Here is an 18657-nt window from a genome sequence, read left to right as displayed (position 1 = left end):
ACAATGGTCTCTGAACAAAGCTCTGAAAAGGTCCAGAGAGTGAAGATAAAACAAAGACTTCTTCAAGAAACCTACCATGGCCTAAGCCAAGACTGAGAACGTCCTGGTTGAGAATTAAAAAATAAACTATATGAAGACATGAGGGGAGGGGGTAACTGGCTAAAATAGGGCCTTTCCAGGTTTAGAACAGGCAACACCAAAAAAGGTTTGAAAAGAATGCTGTCAGATTGTCAAACCCAGAAGAGGGTGCCAAGGAACTACTTTCAGTTAGAAAATCTGTATCGCCAGGAAAAGCTTTTATTTATTTATTTTTTATCAAAAAGTCAGAAATCTAATCTACTAGAGACATATTTGTAGATATCCTGCAAGAACGGCAAGTGTAAAGGACAGAAAATCAAACATTCAAAGATAGGATACTAATTAAAAGCCTTAAGGTATGTACACACTTGTACAATTTAGATTATCTGCATACAATATATACAATTTAGACTATATAGTGCAGATCTGCACTATATAGTCTATGCAGCCAAGACTTTCTGGCTGCAATACGGGAGCGCGCATCGGGATCACAAGGTTTAAAACCCATACAATCTGCATGAGATCCAGATGAGATTTTGACTATATAGTCAAAATCTCATCTGGATCTCATGCAGATTGTACAAGTGTGTACACAGCATAACTCTGCTCCTCACCTCAATAGTGTGCCAGCAGCTGACCGAGCTCTGTTCAGACACACACACACACACACACACACCCCACAGCATGTCAGAGCCCCAGCTCCCAGAAGCTCCGTTATTTTGACGGGCTGGTAACTAGTGTACGAAATGAAATACACTGACGTACACTGGTCCCACTCTAAAGTAATTCATGTAGAGAAAGATCAAAGAAGAAATCTTTGAAATAAAACATTATCCCTTCTAAATAGATCACATTGTGATCTGCAGAACTACTGTATATGTGTTTCAGTTCGATACAATGCAACATAAAAACAGGTAAACATGTAATACAGTGTAAAAGTCAGAGAAATAAATAACGATCACAAATCCTCTAATTAAAATCTCATATTAGGGGAGAACTCAATTTCAGCATGATAGGGTGGCTGCGTGTATATAGGTCATTATGGTAGTGCTAACACTGCATAGGAGAGAGACCGGAACTCTACTCACCGAGCGATGGTCTCAGTGGTTCTCAACCTCGGTTCTCAAGTACCCCCAACGGTTCACCTGACAGGTGCACTCATTATTCACTGACATTTTAAAAGATCACAGGATGAGCTAATTAATACACCTGTGATACTGTGAGGAGATCTGCAAAACCTGAACTTTTGGGGGTACAGAGGTTGAGAACCACTGATCTATCGCATGTCAAAGTCTTCAACACTTCTAAAGTGCGCAGGGTTATATGAATGTGGGTGTGGCACACCAATGCAGTGTGTAGTATACATACACATACCCTCTATGAGATGAAGTACCGCCAGAGACCACTTGACAAACTAATTACTCCTTTGTGTGCTAAAAGATGGCATAGCAGAAAGTGAAAGCAATTTCCGCAGGGACAATCGATCGGTTTCAAAACTTGCTGGATATGGAGTAGGGGGAGCTGTGAAGACAGAGATTGAAGGTAGGAGCAGATAGGGAGTGGGGGTGGAGTGGAGAGTTTGTGGGCTTAAAACTAACACCTCATAGTGAAATTAAAAACTGTCACAGCTCAACGTGAAAGTACAGGCTTTACATTGCAGACCGGCTTTTAACTAGTAGAGAAATGATACAGAATGTGGTTGCTATGAGCAACGACACTTAAACAGCTGCCTTTTAATAACAGAAAAGCTAAAGCTGGTATAGGAGTAATGAAGGGTGAAAAATAAACTGTAATCAGTATCTAAAAGGTAGTATAGGGAGATGCACGAATCCACCAACAGGTGTGTGTACTACCGTATCACCACGTAGGGGCACCTTGATTTTAAGAAAGACCCTCTTTTTAATAGATCGTCCTACATAATGTATTATTGTAGAGAATTTGTTGACTGAACTGAACACTGAAATAACACAAACACAGCGTTTAATAAAAGTCTCTGCCCCTTTGTGCCCTGGCCAGAGAACCAGTGTCCCAATCTCAGTGATCTGTGTGTGTACGGCTCACTCAACCATCCCGACTGAAGCTTAACCAAGAACATGCTGGCGGTAAGCGCGCTGGTTTATAAATGCAGCATTTCCTACAGCGGTGACCTTCAGCCATCCTGTGGTCAATCACAATGTTAATGTGCTCTGCAGATTTAAATGAAACCTCAATGCTAAATAAACGGTGTTCATCCAGAGCAGAACACAGCAGGCACGGGACATATCGCAGGCACATAAAACGCACACACCTAAGTCCAGTTCTGCAGACTAACTTAAAATAAAAAGGATCGGAGTCTGTAAAACAGCGCAGTGTCCCGAACGTGGGAAACCAAAGAAAGGACTGTGGTGCATGAGGTAGGAACACATTTACCAGCACATGTTACGTTCCAGAGAGCTGTGCAAAAATACTGTAACTGACAAACGCTTGGAATGCAGTTCCACAGATGTAGGACAGTAATTAAATAATAGGAATAAGTAGATCCCTATCTAGAAAGAAGTAGATGGTCTAGTTGGTCTTCAGTGTTTCTGTATACAGAGTGCTAAGCCTACCCAGGCAGCATGGACACTTGGATGTGCTCATGTCATCCTCTGCTGCCCTCGCACAAAAGTGTTCCCTTTCTCTCCTCTCAGCGGAAACAAAATAAAAAGGTCAGCTGGGCTTTAATTTCCAACTCAACCTTGATAAATAGGCTTTTTCTAGACAGTTCCGGACAAAGGAAAGTGACACAGTCCCAGACAAAATATCAGCTACGTATGACATATTAAAACCACTGTGAGCGGACTGCCAGCGGGCAGGTGCTAGAACAACTTCATCAAGCCAATCGTCAGACAGGCAGTACATAGAGCAGCACAGGATCTCACTGGATTCCTGTAAGCATTTATTGCTATTTGACTGTAATGAGTGCTCCTGCTGGTGGCCCAGGGAATGTGTCAGTGCGTAATAAGTGCACCTGTGCTCCTGCTGGTGGCCCAGGGAATGTGTCAGTGAGTAATAAGTGCTCCTGCTGGTGGCCCAGGGAATGTGTCAGTGAGTAATAAGTGCACCTGCTGGTGGCCCAGGGAATGTGTCAGTGAGTAATAAGTGCACCTGTGCTCCTGCTGGTGGCCCAGGGAATGTGTCAGTGAGTAATAAGTGCTCCTGCTGGTGGCCCAGGGAATGTGTCAGTGAGTAATAAGTGCTCCTGCTGGTGGCCCAGGGAATGTGTCAGTGAGTAATAAGTGCTCCTGCTGGTGGCCCAGGGAATGTGTCAGTGAGTAATAAGTGCTCCTGCTGGTGGCCCAGGGAATGTGTCAGTGAGTAATAAGTGCACCTGCCGGTGGCCCAGGGAATGTGTCAGTGAGTAATAAGTGTACCTGCTGGTGGCCCAGGGAATGTGTCAGTGCACATGTGCTCCTGCTGGATGACCTGTAAAATGTGTCAGTGAGTAATAAGTGCACCTGTGCTCCTGCTCCAGGGAATGTGTCTAAGTAATAAGTGCACCTGTGCTCCTGCTGGATGACCTGGAGAATGTGTCAGTGTGTAATAAATGCACCTGCTGGTGACCCAAGTAATGTGTTAGCGAGTAATAATTACCTTTGCACCAGTTGGATGACCTTGAAAGCAGGATCTGTTTAGGGTCCTGAAGACAGAGATTCAGAAACTATGGCTTATACCACAGGTTCTCAAACTCGGTCCTCAGGAACCCACACAGTGCATGTTTTGCAGGTCTCCTCACAGAATCAAGTGAAATAATTAGCTCCACCTGTGGATCTTTTAAAATGTGTCAGTGAGTAATGAGTGCACCTGCTGGGTGACCTGGAAAACATGAACTGTGTAGGGGGTTCTGAGGACCGAGATTGAGAATCTCCTGGAATATACCATCACTACCATGTGGATCAAGTATTTTCAAGAAGTAGTCAATTAGGAAAAAAAGCACAAACAGAACGTTTACACATCCTCCCACCAAACTTAATGATTTGTTAGCTGATCATGCTGGGCACAAGACAGCGCTACATAACTGCACATCTTTACACCACTTACTGTGAGGTCTTACAGCAATACTGGTTAGGAGAGTATTGTATAGAACACATGACTATTAGATGAAAACACACCTACCTGACACAAAAACTACCAACCAATTATTTTAAATAATAAAGTATCAAGGACCAAGCAAAGATGCTCATGCTATCCCTTTCAGGTTCATGCTTATAAATAAGAGGATTTAATAGAATAAAACAGTTAAGCACAAAGATTATAATGCGTTTCTAATCCAGAAGTTCAGCCCAAACACACACAAAAGGCTTTACGCTGCAGCAACATAAAGAGCCCCTTTCCCCCTGTTAAACGCTGGTCAACAATGGCAGGTACTCACCAGGGCAGGGTACCATTGTTTTGTCAGACTGCAGTTCACACCCACTACTTTGCCCAGTAATTCATCCACAATGCGCTTGTCATCTTCCTCATCCTCTTCGCTGCTGCTTTCCTCTTTCTCATCTTCGGTCCTACAACAATTAAATCGGAGAGGACAATGAGAATCCTGAGGTCACGATGTCCACAGAAAACAGGGCATTACAATACAGAGAGGTTATAATATGACTGAAAGGACGCATGTAGCAGGATCATCACTGGAAGACCTTTAAATCTGTTACTCCAGGCATGTCCAAACAATGGCCCTCCAGCTGTGGTGAAACTACACATCCCAGCATGCCTTGCCACAGTTTTAGCATTCCCTAACAGCAAAACTGTGGCAAGGCATGATGGGACTTGTAGTTTCACGACAGCTGGAGGTCCATAGTTTGGACATGCCGGCATTACTCCAATTACACAGTATTCATATACCACCTTTAGCGAGAAATAATTTGCAAAATCTAATAGCATCAGAGTTCGGTGGCCATGTGGCCATACTGGCTGAACTTGGACCTTTTTTTTTTTTTTTTTTTTAAAGGGGCAATCATTTACAAGGTAAAACCATGCCTTTAAATAAAGTCCCAAATTCGGAGGCTATTCCATCTGGCCCTAAAGCAATCCCCTGTCCTTATAACCGATTCCACACAATTCAATCGCCTCCGAATTGTTCTCATAATACAAAACTACTCAGACTCCAATTGAACAACTGGACTTAGAATATATTTTGGAAGTGGCACACAAGCACATCAGGGGGTTGTCAATAGTAAATGCGCCTTCTGATGCCAATAGAATACTTTGCCAGGCACCTGCGACTTAAAGTCCCGGTAAACATCCCTAGGCGTTCAGGTTTGGGGAAATAGTACAGACCATTCACACTGTAACTCACGTTCCAAACACATTCAGCAAAAAACGTACGAGCCAATAACAGAGATGGTGCATTCTGATCCGTGATTGGTCAGGTTACCATTGAGAACACCTGACTGCATACATATTGTCATTGGAGCCTATGAAAGATGTACTTGCCAAGCAGAGTACATCTGGAGTTTCCAAAGCGAAACTAACCAGCCCATTTCCTGCCCCAAAGTATCTAAATAAATAGTAGGAGAGGAACTGCACTAGGACTGCGTTACATAACACGAGAGCTCAGGGCTAATCAGATTATCAAGTAACTGCTCATCCTGTACAGTCGCAAGACTGTCAATCTATTCCACTTCCTACTCAAATGAGGCATTTCAATGGTTTTACCTCACAGCTGCCACTAGATGGTGCATTTAAATGATTGCTAAGTTGGGCATGAATAGACGTGGTGGGTTATCACTGTAAAAGGTCCATACACACTGGGCAACTATGCCCAGCATGAATGGACAGCGATGATCGCCATCATCACTGGGGGTAGAGCCACACAGTGCATACACGCTGAGCCACTTCACCGCTGGGGCATACACACTGGGCGGCTTTGAGCTGAAAGCCGCTCACACCTGCTGTTTTCAGCTCAGTCGCCCAGTGTGTATGGGCCTTTACACTCGAGATGACCCAACAAAGACTTTTCACACCCTGGGCAGAATTTTAGTTAAGCTTAGCTGCTTTGCGTGGCTCAACCCGATGCATCTGGGCACGTCAGAAGTTAATAGGTGCCATATCGCAGCTACATATAAATCGTTCCGATGGGTCGCCATTACTTTGTGCGCCCAAAAACGTAACAATTACACTATCATTATCATTCTGCATTGTTGGTATTCCTTAAGGTTACCTGGCCTCAGCATATATAACACATCACCGTTGGTGGTACATTTAATCTGAGCAGTGTACCCACCCGACCAATGCAACTCAACATGCACTTGAATTTAAGAATGTAGCAGAATTGTGCACATTTCTCAGCGCGAATGTAGTATGTCCCCATTGTAAATACTAGGGAGCATCAGGACAGTCACACATCACAGTGCGCTAAAACTGCAGGGCCAACGCAAATCTGCCTATATCTCCCATCTCTTTCAGTTATACTGGGGCTGGTATCCTCTATACATCACAGCCCCACCGCTGTGTGGGCTCAAAAGAGAGATCGCATAATGAGTAAAACACTAAAGAAACGGAGTAATTCAGATGCTGGTGCCTAGTGTTAGCCGCTATGCTACAAGCTAAAACCAAGCTGCCCTGGCCCTCAGAAGCATGGACATCAACATAATGAAATAGCCATCAGGGCACAAAGGCTTACATCCATAAGAATAAACGTCCGGGATATAGGATTCTATATGTGCACTGATCATTACACCTAAACAAAGTTTAAGGCTCTCGGGTGTAATCAAGAGGCAGGACTGCAAATCTGAGCACGCGAGAGCCAGAAAGCCGGGGAGCGCGAGAGCCAGAGAGCGATACTGTTGGATGAACGGCACTCATGAGGCAGGAATAATGCCCACAAAGGTGTGTATTAAGACAACGTGATGGGGCAGCACTGTGTAGTTATGCCTGTCCTGATGAAGGGGCTCATGCCCCGATACGTTGTCCTAATACACATCTCATGGGTATGATTGCTGCCTCATGAGTGCTGTTATTCTTAGAGAAGTATATGTTATGTGGATCGGGCACCGGGGCCAGTTGCTGTAAGGACATACATACACACACACACGCATACATACATATATACATGGCTTGTTCAATACGGTGGTGGTGGCCCCCGTCCTGAGGAAACGTCGGCTGTAACGTCACTTTGATATCATGAGTAATACAACCATTCAATTAACAAGTCCCTAGTGAGCGTTATCTGTTATTTACCGGTCAGGTAATCCACTGTATACATCCACACATAAAATAAGCAGAAGAAAACCGTAACATGACAAAAAAATAAAAAAGGGAGGTACACTTACATTGGTAGAGACGATCTCCTTCCCCTGTTAGATTTTTTCCCAATGACTGGAGTGCCAAAATGTTCTGGATTAGTTAGCGGGAGTTGGTCCAAAGTCTAAAATGAGAGAAGAGATGTGAGGAACCTCCGGGACCTTCATGATAATACTAGGACAATGTCTGTCTGCTACTTGTGTTACCTCGCTCTCTGCAAAGTGCCTTTCCCCCTTTAAACACAACGACGTCCTTCTTAAAGTCCTTTCATCACCATCATCAAAAACTACAAAACAAAGCGTTAAATATAATAATCACCTAAAAAAAATTCCTCAGCCATTATGTAGTATCTCGTGGTGGACAGATTCTCCTTTCCCATAGCAGAGCGGACTTCCTGTTCCTTATCACACAGCCATGTGACCACAACAATCACCGACACTCTAGGCCTTGCATACTTCCACTGTTTAACTTTGACAACATTCAGCTTTGCTTATACTGGAATAAATCCACAGTGTTGAACCCGTACGGTACACATTCCATGCCCTTCTCAAACAAAGCCTAGATCACTCACACAGGATTCTGTCCTGCAGCCAAGTGCCACATAATGCAATACAATCACACTGCAACTCCGTTCTCAAACCACACGCAGCTAGAACGTGTGTTATACTCGTCAAAGCTTGGAAACACAACTATCGGTGCCGTTATGCGCATCATTGTGAGACAGTAATACTCGCTTATGAATGTTACTGTCTCACACTAGCTTTAACCAAATTTACATTTAAGCCATGCAGGAGAAAACGTACAAGCGGTACGGAGCAAAAGATCTATTGCAAAACCTAAATAAGAGATTATGTAAATTCAGTTCCACTGGCAATGAATTCCATGTATTAACCCTATGAGTGCCAGCATTGCTGTGAGAGATCCTCAAAATATCTGTTAAACATGCCAACGCCGCTCACAGCGACTGTTCTTTTAGTATAAATAAATACAAATACGGCCGAGTCAATACCTTAAAGTTTAGTTATATATTGCACCCAAACAAAGAACAATCGCTGTGAGCGGCGCTGGCATTTTTTAGCGGATATTTTGAGGATCGCTCACAGCAACGTTGGCGCTCAAAGTCTTAAGCTGTGCTTCATCATAACGAAGTATATTTTATAATATTTACTAATGACAGATGGAACTAACCAACAGGAAAGCGCATTAACGATGTTGGTAATACACACAGGCCCCGATTCTGGTTCATACGCTCCTCTGCGCGCTCGCACAGGGGAGCAACGTTTAGCAACTGCCCATGCGCCTAATCTTTTAAGTGCAGCCGTTTTGTGCGAGTAAGCAAGAAATTTGCCGGCCCGTTCGCACCTAACACTGCGAGCGGGGGGGGCATTGGGTGGCGGCGAGGGGTAGCACCCATGGGAACGCCCAGCGTATATTGGGCATCCCCCATGAAAACGCTGTGACGAGGGTGTGAACAGCTGACGTCATGGGATTTCCGCTGCCCGCCCTCTTCCCGTACAGGGACGCCGCAGATTTGGTCTGCGAGAAATCATTCAATGGTTGACGACAATCTAATGATTGGCCCCCGCACACAAGGCTGTGAATAGATGTTTATGCTGGGAAATCGACGTGCGAGGGGCGTCCGTGCGGGCAACGTTTAGATGACCCGCAAAGCTGTGAATCAATCGGAATGACCTCCGGAACGTGCAAAATCACCCAAACATTTCACAAAACAGTTTTTTAATGAAATGTTGCGATATGCAGCTCTTAAAGAATTTTTTTTTTACTAAAGCTTCTAAAAAAGAAAGAATTTTTTTTTTAACTAAAGCTTCTAAAAAAGAAAAAAAGAAAAAAAAGTGTTATTGCCCATGGCAACCCAATTCTGTCCATCATTTACTAGGATGCAATAGAGAAATAAAAGAATCTGATTAGTTGCTATGAACACCTTTTGGAATTTTGGAAGCTTTGCTGAGTTTACACAGTTGCCTGTGACATTGGCCACACAGGTAACCAATCAGAAAAACGTCCCTGTCTACGATTGTATTTTTTGTTGATGAACGCGGATAAAGCAGACATTTCCCACACAGGTGGCACCATTAATGAGAAACGCAATAGGAAAAAGGCTATTAGACTAGTGCTGGTGTGAGGCAAGAGGACATGGAACCAGTCTGAGCACACATTTATAGCTTGCCAACACTCACCTACAGTATACCAGCTGGCATCTGTTAGTTTACTTATAACTGCTTCCTGGAGAGATCCGTCAGGTGCTTTCATCTCGACTGTAGCTCCAACCTGGGGACATACACCAACAATACTTTAGGATTACAGGTAGCACAACTTGACCCCTACCCTAGGGGTTTACGGAAGCACCACCTTACACACTTCCCTGGACACAGACATTTAAACCTTTGAAGTGCAACACGGCAGCTTTCATGAAAAGAAAAAAAAAAACTTTATTACCCTCGTCCAAATGTAACAAACTCCGAGTTTGGTGGCTGTGAGGGATGCCGGACGAATTTGGAGGTTTTATTTAAAAGGGGCTGGCAGTTACAAGGCAAAACAATACCTTGTAGAGGATTGCCCCTCAAAAAAAAAAAAAAAAAAAAAAAAAACACACCTTCTGAATTCAGCTGCCATCCCACACTTGGAGGCTATTACATTGGCCCGCCTATATCTAACTTTGGCTCCAACATGCTGTTGATGATGCTACTATCACACGAGACTACATTGCTAGGAAACCCGGACCACAACAGAGTTCGCGGATAATTTTTAGCTCCAATTTAAGCTAGGTTCTAGAGCAGGCGTTCCCAACTACGGTCCTCAAGGTACATTAAACAGTCCAGCTTTTAGGGATATCTAGAAATCATCTCACTGAACACTGGAGGAGGAGCAGGGGCCCGGTACAATACACAAGTGTCCTCGCCTCCAGGTCTGGAGCACATGTAGTCATATTTATGTCAAGATTTACTAATTTAGAGTTAGAACTGTGAATGGTCTTAATCCTGTGACAGCAGGGGATGCTGTTGAAACCTCATGTAAATATAGAAAGTGATAAAGTAGCTGGTGCATTATCGCCCCCGACTGTCAAGCTACAGGCCATGTTTGAAAAATGACAGCTAGGAGCTGCTTGACTAGCATTGTCACTTCACCAGGCTTAATAAATCGGACCCATACTGACACCGTACAGCAGTGATTTTCAACCCTTTTACCTTGCAGCACATTAAATACATTTTAAAATTGCCACGGAACTCCATGGAATCCCCACAGGGCAAAACACATTGGCCCACACAGGGGAAAAAAAAAAAAAAAAACTATTGGCCTCCATATTAAAAACAATCACACTGGTCCCCACAGGTAACAAAAATAAAATACATTGGCCCTTTACATGAAAAGAAGAGACCAGTAAATAACAGTTTAACTGGTGGTGGCTGTGAACTGGTTTGGGCATCTCTAGATCTGGGGGCACACTTGAGAACAGCTCAAGGCACAATGAAAATATTTTCCCAACCCTGAGTTCTGGGGTTCTATAGTTAAGTCACAGATAATTTGAGGTCATAGAGTTTAGTCATGGTTCCTAATATACCGTAGCAGGCATTTCAACAACAGACCCTTATATACCTACAAAAGCGCTGAGAAGAACTTAATGGCATGACTATTTAACAGGGGGAAAAGCCAAGGCTGATCTAGAACGCATCACCTTAACAAGTAGCATTAACCACTCCCTTAAACAAAAAAATAAAGTGCAATAGAGTCATGAAGTCTCAAGATAATAACATATACAATAACCACGGATAAGGCAAATATAATCTTCAGAGTAGCAGGTAATCTGTAGAAGTTACTATGCACACATTTTCAGATATCACATGCAATTTCCCAACAACCCCTTACAACTATGGTCATTTATACAAATGTGCTGCAAATTAGTGCAAGTGTTTTAGGTATAGCGCCTTAGTTTAACATGAGGAGGGTGGTAATCAGGGGTTGTGGATGATCTGCACCCCCTCATTCCAACCATACAATACATGAATGTATCTCAGGCTGGAAATTGTGAGGCTGGACTGCCACATTAAAGCTCAAAGTCACATGCCCAGCCAATCATTGCAGCTTCTGCTCCATTATCAGATGAACAGAACAAACATCTTTAGAAACATTTGGGGTCATTTAACATCAGTGGTTCTTAACCTCGGTCCTCAAGGACCCCCAACAGTGCATGTTTTCAGGTTTCCACACAGAATCACAAGTGAAATAATTAGCTCCACCGGTGGATCTTTTAAAATGAGTCAGTGAGTACTGAGTGCACCTATTGGGTGACCTGGAAAACGGGTACTGTTGGGGGTCCCTGAGGACTGAGGTTGAGAACCACTGATCTAGATGACAAGAATTCAATTATACTGATACCAAACATGGGGAAATAAAAGTGCAGTGACATTAGGCTACAAAATTCACCGTTTTAGGTGCCCAGTACTCCTGCCTAGGTTCACCTAATTATAGCACCAGCCCTGATGATAATAATTATACTAACCTAGAGCGAAGCAATTCTTTTGAACTGGACCCATATTTTGGAGAAAATCAGCCTATACATTCACAAGCCACTTTAAATACAATAATGGGTGAGGCATAAAATACCTCACACCTCCGGCCATTAGTCTCTACGTAAGCTAATAAAATGGTTCCCTCTTAGCAAAGATTATAAAAGACTACAGAGACTCCAAGATGACAATTCCGAAGACCTGACGCACATCAGCGCTACCGGCACAGACAAAACGTGGAAGGGGAGCAATAGTTCCTGCTTGCACAGAACGTGCTAGATCTAACAGCTTAGCGACGCTCTCTGTGTTTTATTTGGCCGTACATGTACAGCAGTGTACACACACTTCCATTTGCTTTAGATTCGATTTTCTATTAGATCTGGCATTAGACCTGTACTTTTACATTCGATTCTATATCAATTTCACAGTGTACACATTCGATTTACTGGATATTTGCTTGGCTGCAGAGTCGATTTTTCTTTTCGATATAGAGAAAACGGGAGCGCGCATCAAATCGAATGCCAGTCGAAAGTGTCCTAAAAACCATTCGCTTTAAATCAAATCGAAAACGGGGGAAAAAAAAAAATAGTGTACACAGCTTTAAGCTGAGAAAACAGGATGAGATCCGGCACAGGAAAGGTACTATAGTCACTTCCTGCACCTATGAAGTCTGTTTATGAACTGTACCACAAGGCCAATAGTAGTCAAATACATAAGGCCCCTATACTTTAGAGCAAATTGGCCTCTTTTCACCCGATTCCAACAGATCGGAACGAGAAGTCGGGTGAAAAGTTGTCAAACTGGATGTGTTTGATCCAATCTGATGTGCGGTCCCTTGCCCTTCAGACCAGAGTCTGAGGTCGGACGTGCAGCCCGACCTCCCACCCGGCAGCAGGGACCGCATGTGTTTTTTCTTCTTGAGATGAAATATTACAAAATGATTAGTTTAGTCAAAAATAAAAAGTTAACTGATAATGTACCCTTACTATGTTATTAAGTATGTCAGAAGCCATTCAGGTGTTCTGTGACTCTTGTTCTAGTTAAATAAAGCTGTGTTGACTTAAGTCTCACAATAATTTACAGTACGTAGATCGAGCATTAATTCCAATAATACACGCGATATCCTAATGAATGGGGACGTGACAACAAGACATAAAGAGATATTTTTCTCACAAAGCGATTTGCCCAACAATATAGGTCAAAAGCATCTCAAACATCACACTCACCCTTAATGGTCCTTTTACTTGGTCATCCTGTATCAGTTGTGTAGAGCTATCTTGCTTCAAAGTTACCTGTGAACAGAACATTTCTGAATTAAATAAATGTGTTGCTGCAACTGAACACCACAATTTTTCCCCTCGATGAGTGTAGGAAAAAAAAATATATATATTTTTTTTAGGAGCACGGACGTTGTAACCGTGTAATATGCCACTGATTTTACTTACATGTGCTAGGTTATAAAACAGGTGTGTGGCAAGGTATTTTATGTGTACTGTGAACACTCGAATTAGGGTATAGCCCTTGGTGTTTTCTGGAATACAACTGACCTGGAAATGGTAGAAGAGTAAGCCACCAACATCTAGCTTTCCCAATTGTTCTTTTACGACAGGGATGAGGAACCTTTGGCCCTCCAGCTGTTGTTGAACTACACATCCCAGCATGCCCTGCTTCAACTTTGTCAAGGGTTTCCCATCCCTGTTTGAGGAGGCCACTGGATGCCCAACTATGTGTGTGGAATTGCTCTGCATGACTGTTGTGCAAAAAGTATCAGCCAACATAGCACTGGAAGCTGACAGATCTGCAGATATTTTTACACAAGATAACAACTGAATCTAAGTCCTGTGTAATTTATTATCACATTTTCTACATCTAGGTCAATTATTTAGGTCTTGCTGCTGCTGGACTACAACTCCCAGGAGCCCAAGCCAAGCAATAGCAAGCGGATCATCTTAGAACCTGTGTGTCTTGAAAACATTTGCAGGCATATTTATTGCTGACGAAAGGGCTAAGAGACTGTCTGCAACAGAGGACGGGCAAGCAGCGAAACAGTGAGTGCAGCTGTCCGCTCTAATTGAACATTACATGATGAAGGATGAGATCTATGGGCCCTGTGCTCCCAAAAAAATCATAGAGGGAACACTGCAGTCACAAGACATTTTGCTTAGTGGAGGTGATGGTATGGTCACATTATAGCAATACAATAGCTCTAATAGCTGCCTGGATGTCATTCTAAAATGAATAAGCACAACGTCTGATTTTATAGAAATGGTAACTAATGAAAATGAAAACCAGAAATCTATGTCCCCATTTCTTGCACAACCTACCTTAACTTTTACCAGTCTTTTCACGGTTTTAATCTTTGCCTCGCAGAAGGCACCCCGGTATTTAGCACTGACATCAGTCCCCACGGTTAGGTAGGCAGGCTCATCCGCTGCCTAATAGAAGACAAGCAGCAGTCAATTATCCGGAGTAACATTGAATAAGTCATGAAAGACAGCAGGTACTAAAGCTAATAAAGGCCCATACACACTGGGTGATTTTGAGCTGAAAGCAACTTAGTCTCATCGTTTGAGCTGCTTTCAGCTCAAGTAACCCATTGTTTACTGGCCAGCGCTGGTGTAAACTCCTACATCATCACTGGGGGCCGTTGATCATCTGCTGGTATAACCAGCAGATGAGCGACGGGGTGGGCGGCTTTCCATAGCGTCAGAAGGACAAAAACCGCTCAGTGTGATTTTGAGTCCAGCTATTTTCTCCATCATCGTTGTCCATACACTCTGGGCAAAATCGCCAGTGTGTATAGACCACAAGACTGCAGCTTCCTGAAATAAAAGGTGATATTTTTCTCTGTATTTCTGATTTAGTACAATAAGAAAATGAATTGAATATTTGGTTGGTTTACAAAATAATACAGAGAAGTGTTATTAAGAAATAAAGTTAATAAAAATGTAATGACATGTTAATAATTATGGGGCCTGCAGTTAGAGCTGATGGGAAAGAAAGATTGGATGGTGGTTAAAGATGAACCAGGGAGGGTCTTTTAAGGATGGGAGATAAGAGAGTATGTTTAAAGAATGGGGAATGTATGTATCCCCGATAACAAACAGTAAGGGGTGTATGCAATGCGGCCGGCGAGGGGGTCAAATGGCAGGGATCGCAGAAAACAAGCGATCCTCACTGTTAAACCCCAGCGCCGGCCGCTCACCCTATTCAACGCAGCAGGGAAATCCTCACTGTCAAAGGACAGTGAGGATTCCCCCAAACAGCGAGGCTCTCGGCTAATGCAGGGGAGCCCGCTGTATTTAGCTGCGAGCCTTGCTGTTTTAGCGGATGCACACGCCGTTTCCCCCTGGCTCCAAAAACCTAGCGAGTGGGGAAACAGCGTGTACAGGGGGGGGTGGGGGTTAGTTGACCCTGCGAGCTGTGACAGCTTGCAGAAAGCACTGAAAACACCCCTAAGACTGGGTAAAAGGTGACGTAGAAGCAGATTATGTATTGCTGGGTAACATCGGGTGAGACCAGTGAAAATGTATGAGTTTCACAAGCGTCAATGAAATGCTCTTATGTACAATGTCTGTGAACATGGGTCTAAAGCTGCTCATCCGGGTCATGCACAACTTTGCTGATGTTTACTAAGAAGGGAACAATCAGGCAGATTATTTTCCAACACAATGAGAGGTTTACAGCAAATCCTGAAGAGAATGCATGAAACGTACGTACATTGCTCAACATAGAAAAAGTGCTCACATTCATAAAATCAGAATTGACAGATAGGGTACTAAAAGGATCCTGAAGACACAACCGCACAGGAGCAATGTACAGTAGTAAACAGATTAAAGCAGGGTTAGAATGGAAACAGGTCAGAGTGTGTGTGTGTGTTCCTCGAACATACCTCCTATAGACAGAAGTGTTCCCAGAATACCATTGTCACTTTAAAGCAAGCTGAAAACTTTAATAAATCTCAGCAGACTCCTGCCTCTAATTTCCGCATGAGTCTGCTGGTCTAAAACGCGTGGCTTGTACGGGATTGCAGCACATAGATGCCAGTAAGGGCTGCTGCGACCGCATAGATGTAGTTTCAAATCACGAGCGCTATCTCTGCTAATTGCAGTCTGGATGGGCAATCGCAGTGGGAGGAGACAGCAAGCCCTGGCACTGCCTGTCCATCATGTCATTAGCATGGAGCGTTTCCAAAGGAAAGACACTACTAGGCAGTCACTGGGATGTCCGATTTTACTGGGGAAAGTCGCAGCTCCAAGGTAAAACCTGCCACTGCTCAATATAGAGAAAGAATAGAACAAATACTGAACAGGAAAAATTTACATAGCACATTGTATGCGGGCAAAACAGATGATGCAGAGTTTGCACCATATATTCTAACCCTTATGAAGTTGTGGTATGAATGGACATATGTTACACAAACGTTGTGACACAAAGAAAAGTAAAACAGACCAACTATAAACAAATACAATTTCCTGCCAAGACGAACACTAACTAACTGAACCCCCACGTCACTAATAAAGTTGAAAGAGAGATTTTACATACACTACAACTAATACATCAGGAAGGATGTTATGTATGGTGCAAATTTACAAACGTTTCTCATCCTGGTGTAAGAGCATACAGACAGCAAGCAAAAGCCATTGACAAGTACATTTACCAGCCTGCAAGAGACTGCTGACAGAAGCAGCACATACCACAACCCCCACCGTGCATGTTCCAACATGGGCACTGGACGTGGCATAGGTAAATCGGCCACTTACCTTCATTGTCCAAGGTTATTTGAGGGATTCCAGCTCGAAGATTTGCGTTCACTACACCTGCAAGAGACAAATCGGAAGACATCACATTAGGGAAGCCATGGACCGCCAGCCTCCTGCCGCCATGAGCCCCCAACCTGTGGCCCTCAGCCCCTTTCTGCTGTATTGGCAGAACAGCTGTGTAACATGGATATAAATGCCTTCTGGTAACAGGCAGGGATCTCCTGATTGGATCATATGTATTATTAGAGTGGCCCTTTGGAGGGGGGAGAGGACACCCATGTGGCCCCTCTGAGGTGTGTCAGGGGGGCTATCACTGCTCTATAGGGCCACGGGGAGCAGCCCAGGGGTGAGGGAGCTGCAGGCCGCCTTGTGCCGGGTGGTCTCAGTCTTTGTGCCGGGAGTTGGGGGAGGGGGTGTCGGTGAGCAGGGGTCTCCCGTCACCAGTGCGGGGAGATGTCAGGTCGCCATTGCTCCCCACCGCCCTTTGTGGAACTTGCTCGGAGCCGGAGAGCCGCGGCGGTCCCCCCTCAGCCCCCCCTCTCCTCCTGCCCGGCTGCAGCACCGAGACACCCCATATGCCTGCTCCGATCCTCACAAGGGCCGGAGCCACACACTCTACCCCATCCCCCCGCCGCCGCCTGCCATTCACTCTCCGGCCCCGTCACATACCTCCAAACTCTCGCCTGAGAAGTCAGCGCTCGGCCAAAGCCGGATGCCCCGATCAGAGGGATCCTCCCGCCCCCACCGGCCTCCCCTCCGCCCCCCTCCGGACCGCAGGGAGCAGCAGACCGGGTGAGATAAGGGGAAAGTTTCACTCACGCACTCGGCTACTACAACTCCCCCCTGGCACGGAACTGCGAGCAGCTACAGACGGAATAACAAGCTGTTGAGCAGAACCAGTCCTTCTCGGAAACCCATTGGCTCATCCTCACGCCGTGGGGACCAAGCTCAGCGCGCTATTGGCCGGAACTCACCGAACACCAATTGGCCGCATGAGGGTGTAACGTCATTGGCTGCCTCGGATACAGGTACGAGAAGGAAGCCTCCTGACTGGCGGTACCGAGTTGCCGTCGCCGATTGGGCAGCTGTGAGAGAACACCGCCCCTTTCTGTGCGTGATTAGACATTTAAGATCCGGATGGGGCGCAGAACACGCTGATTGGCTGCGGCGGATGAGCGGCGAACCCCTGCCCGCCGGCTGATTGGTTGCTTCTGTTTCCTGGAAACGGAACTAAAGCCGAGTTTAGAGCGAGCCGGGGGCGCGTCGCAGGGAGGAGGCGGGTCGAGGCGCGCGCTCCCCGGCTTGAGTGCGCAGGCGCCTGCCAAGGGGCTCGGCGCCATTTTGTAAGGGATATTTCCCATTTTATGCTCAATCGGGCAGGAGGCGTCAGCGGAGACAGGCGGCGTGGCTCGGAAAGAGAAGCCGTAGGGTTTGACGGCGGTCCCTGCTACACTCCGGCGCGGTCATGACCAGATGCAGTGACTGTGTGCGGCGGGCTAGGGTAAGAAGCTCGCTTCTAGCGGAGCCCAAAGGTCATATGAAGGCTGTGACGTCGCTTGGTTTGGGTGACGCCAGTGACATGGCGTCGTCACTAGGGGGGTGTGTCTGTTCTATCCACTTCCGGATTTTGTGCTAGCTGTCCCTGGCTGGCTGGCAGGTGTCACATGTGTGCGGCAGCATGGCGGTGACCTGCTGGCTCCCAAGGCCCCAGCGTCTGTGTGATATGCTGGGACTTGTGGTTCACTGTGTACTGGGTACAAATAAAGGCGATATTACTATTTTCCCTTGAATTCTTGGACAGACGGTATTGTGCATACACACTGATTATTATTATTCATAATACTATTATCAATATTAATAAATTGAATGATATTGATAACGATCTGCCGTTGAATGATATTGATAACGATCTGCTGTGTGCCAATTCACACTTGATGATTCACTCCATGAACAATATTGTCAAATATCTTAAGCCCAATACACACTTAACAATTCCCCGCTGACGCCAATATTGATGGGGTGCCAGCATTGGC

At 44.9% G+C, this 18657-nt stretch overlaps 1 protein-coding gene across 5 annotated transcripts in view; it reads right to left on the bottom strand.

Annotated features, from left to right (window-relative positions):
* The window catches only part of ARID4A (AT-rich interaction domain 4A), a 63451-nt gene extending 45761 nt beyond the window's left edge, over positions 1 to 17690 (bottom strand). The window contains exons 1-8 of one of the 5 annotated variants that reach the window (XM_083166623.1): positions 17599 to 17690; positions 16625 to 16681; positions 14186 to 14296; positions 13088 to 13153; positions 9534 to 9624; positions 7542 to 7621; positions 7365 to 7459; positions 4469 to 4598 (exon numbers count right to left, since the gene is read on the bottom strand). In XM_083166623.1, coding sequence (XP_083022749.1) covers positions 4469 to 4598; positions 7365 to 7459; positions 7542 to 7621; positions 9534 to 9624; positions 13088 to 13153; positions 14186 to 14296; positions 16625 to 16630 — 579 coding nt within the window. In that variant the 5' untranslated portion in view covers positions 16631 to 16681; positions 17599 to 17690. Of the gene's footprint in view, positions 1 to 4468; positions 4599 to 7364; positions 7460 to 7541; positions 7622 to 9533; positions 9625 to 13087; positions 13154 to 14185; positions 14297 to 16624; positions 16682 to 17293; positions 17389 to 17443; positions 17578 to 17598 lie in introns of those variants that run through there. The other 4 variants (XM_083166624.1, XM_083166620.1, XM_083166622.1 and 1 more) reach the window with 4 other exon arrangements.
* Positions 17691 to 18657: the final 967 nt, after the last annotated feature.

The sequence above is a fragment of the Crinia signifera genome, chromosome 12 (assembly GCF_055691185.1).
Source record: "Crinia signifera chromosome 12, ASM5569118v1, whole genome shotgun sequence".
NCBI lineage: Eukaryota > Metazoa > Chordata > Amphibia > Anura > Myobatrachidae > Crinia > Crinia signifera.
Note: the sequence above shows the minus strand (reverse complement) of the source record. Positions and strands in the feature narration are given on the sequence as shown.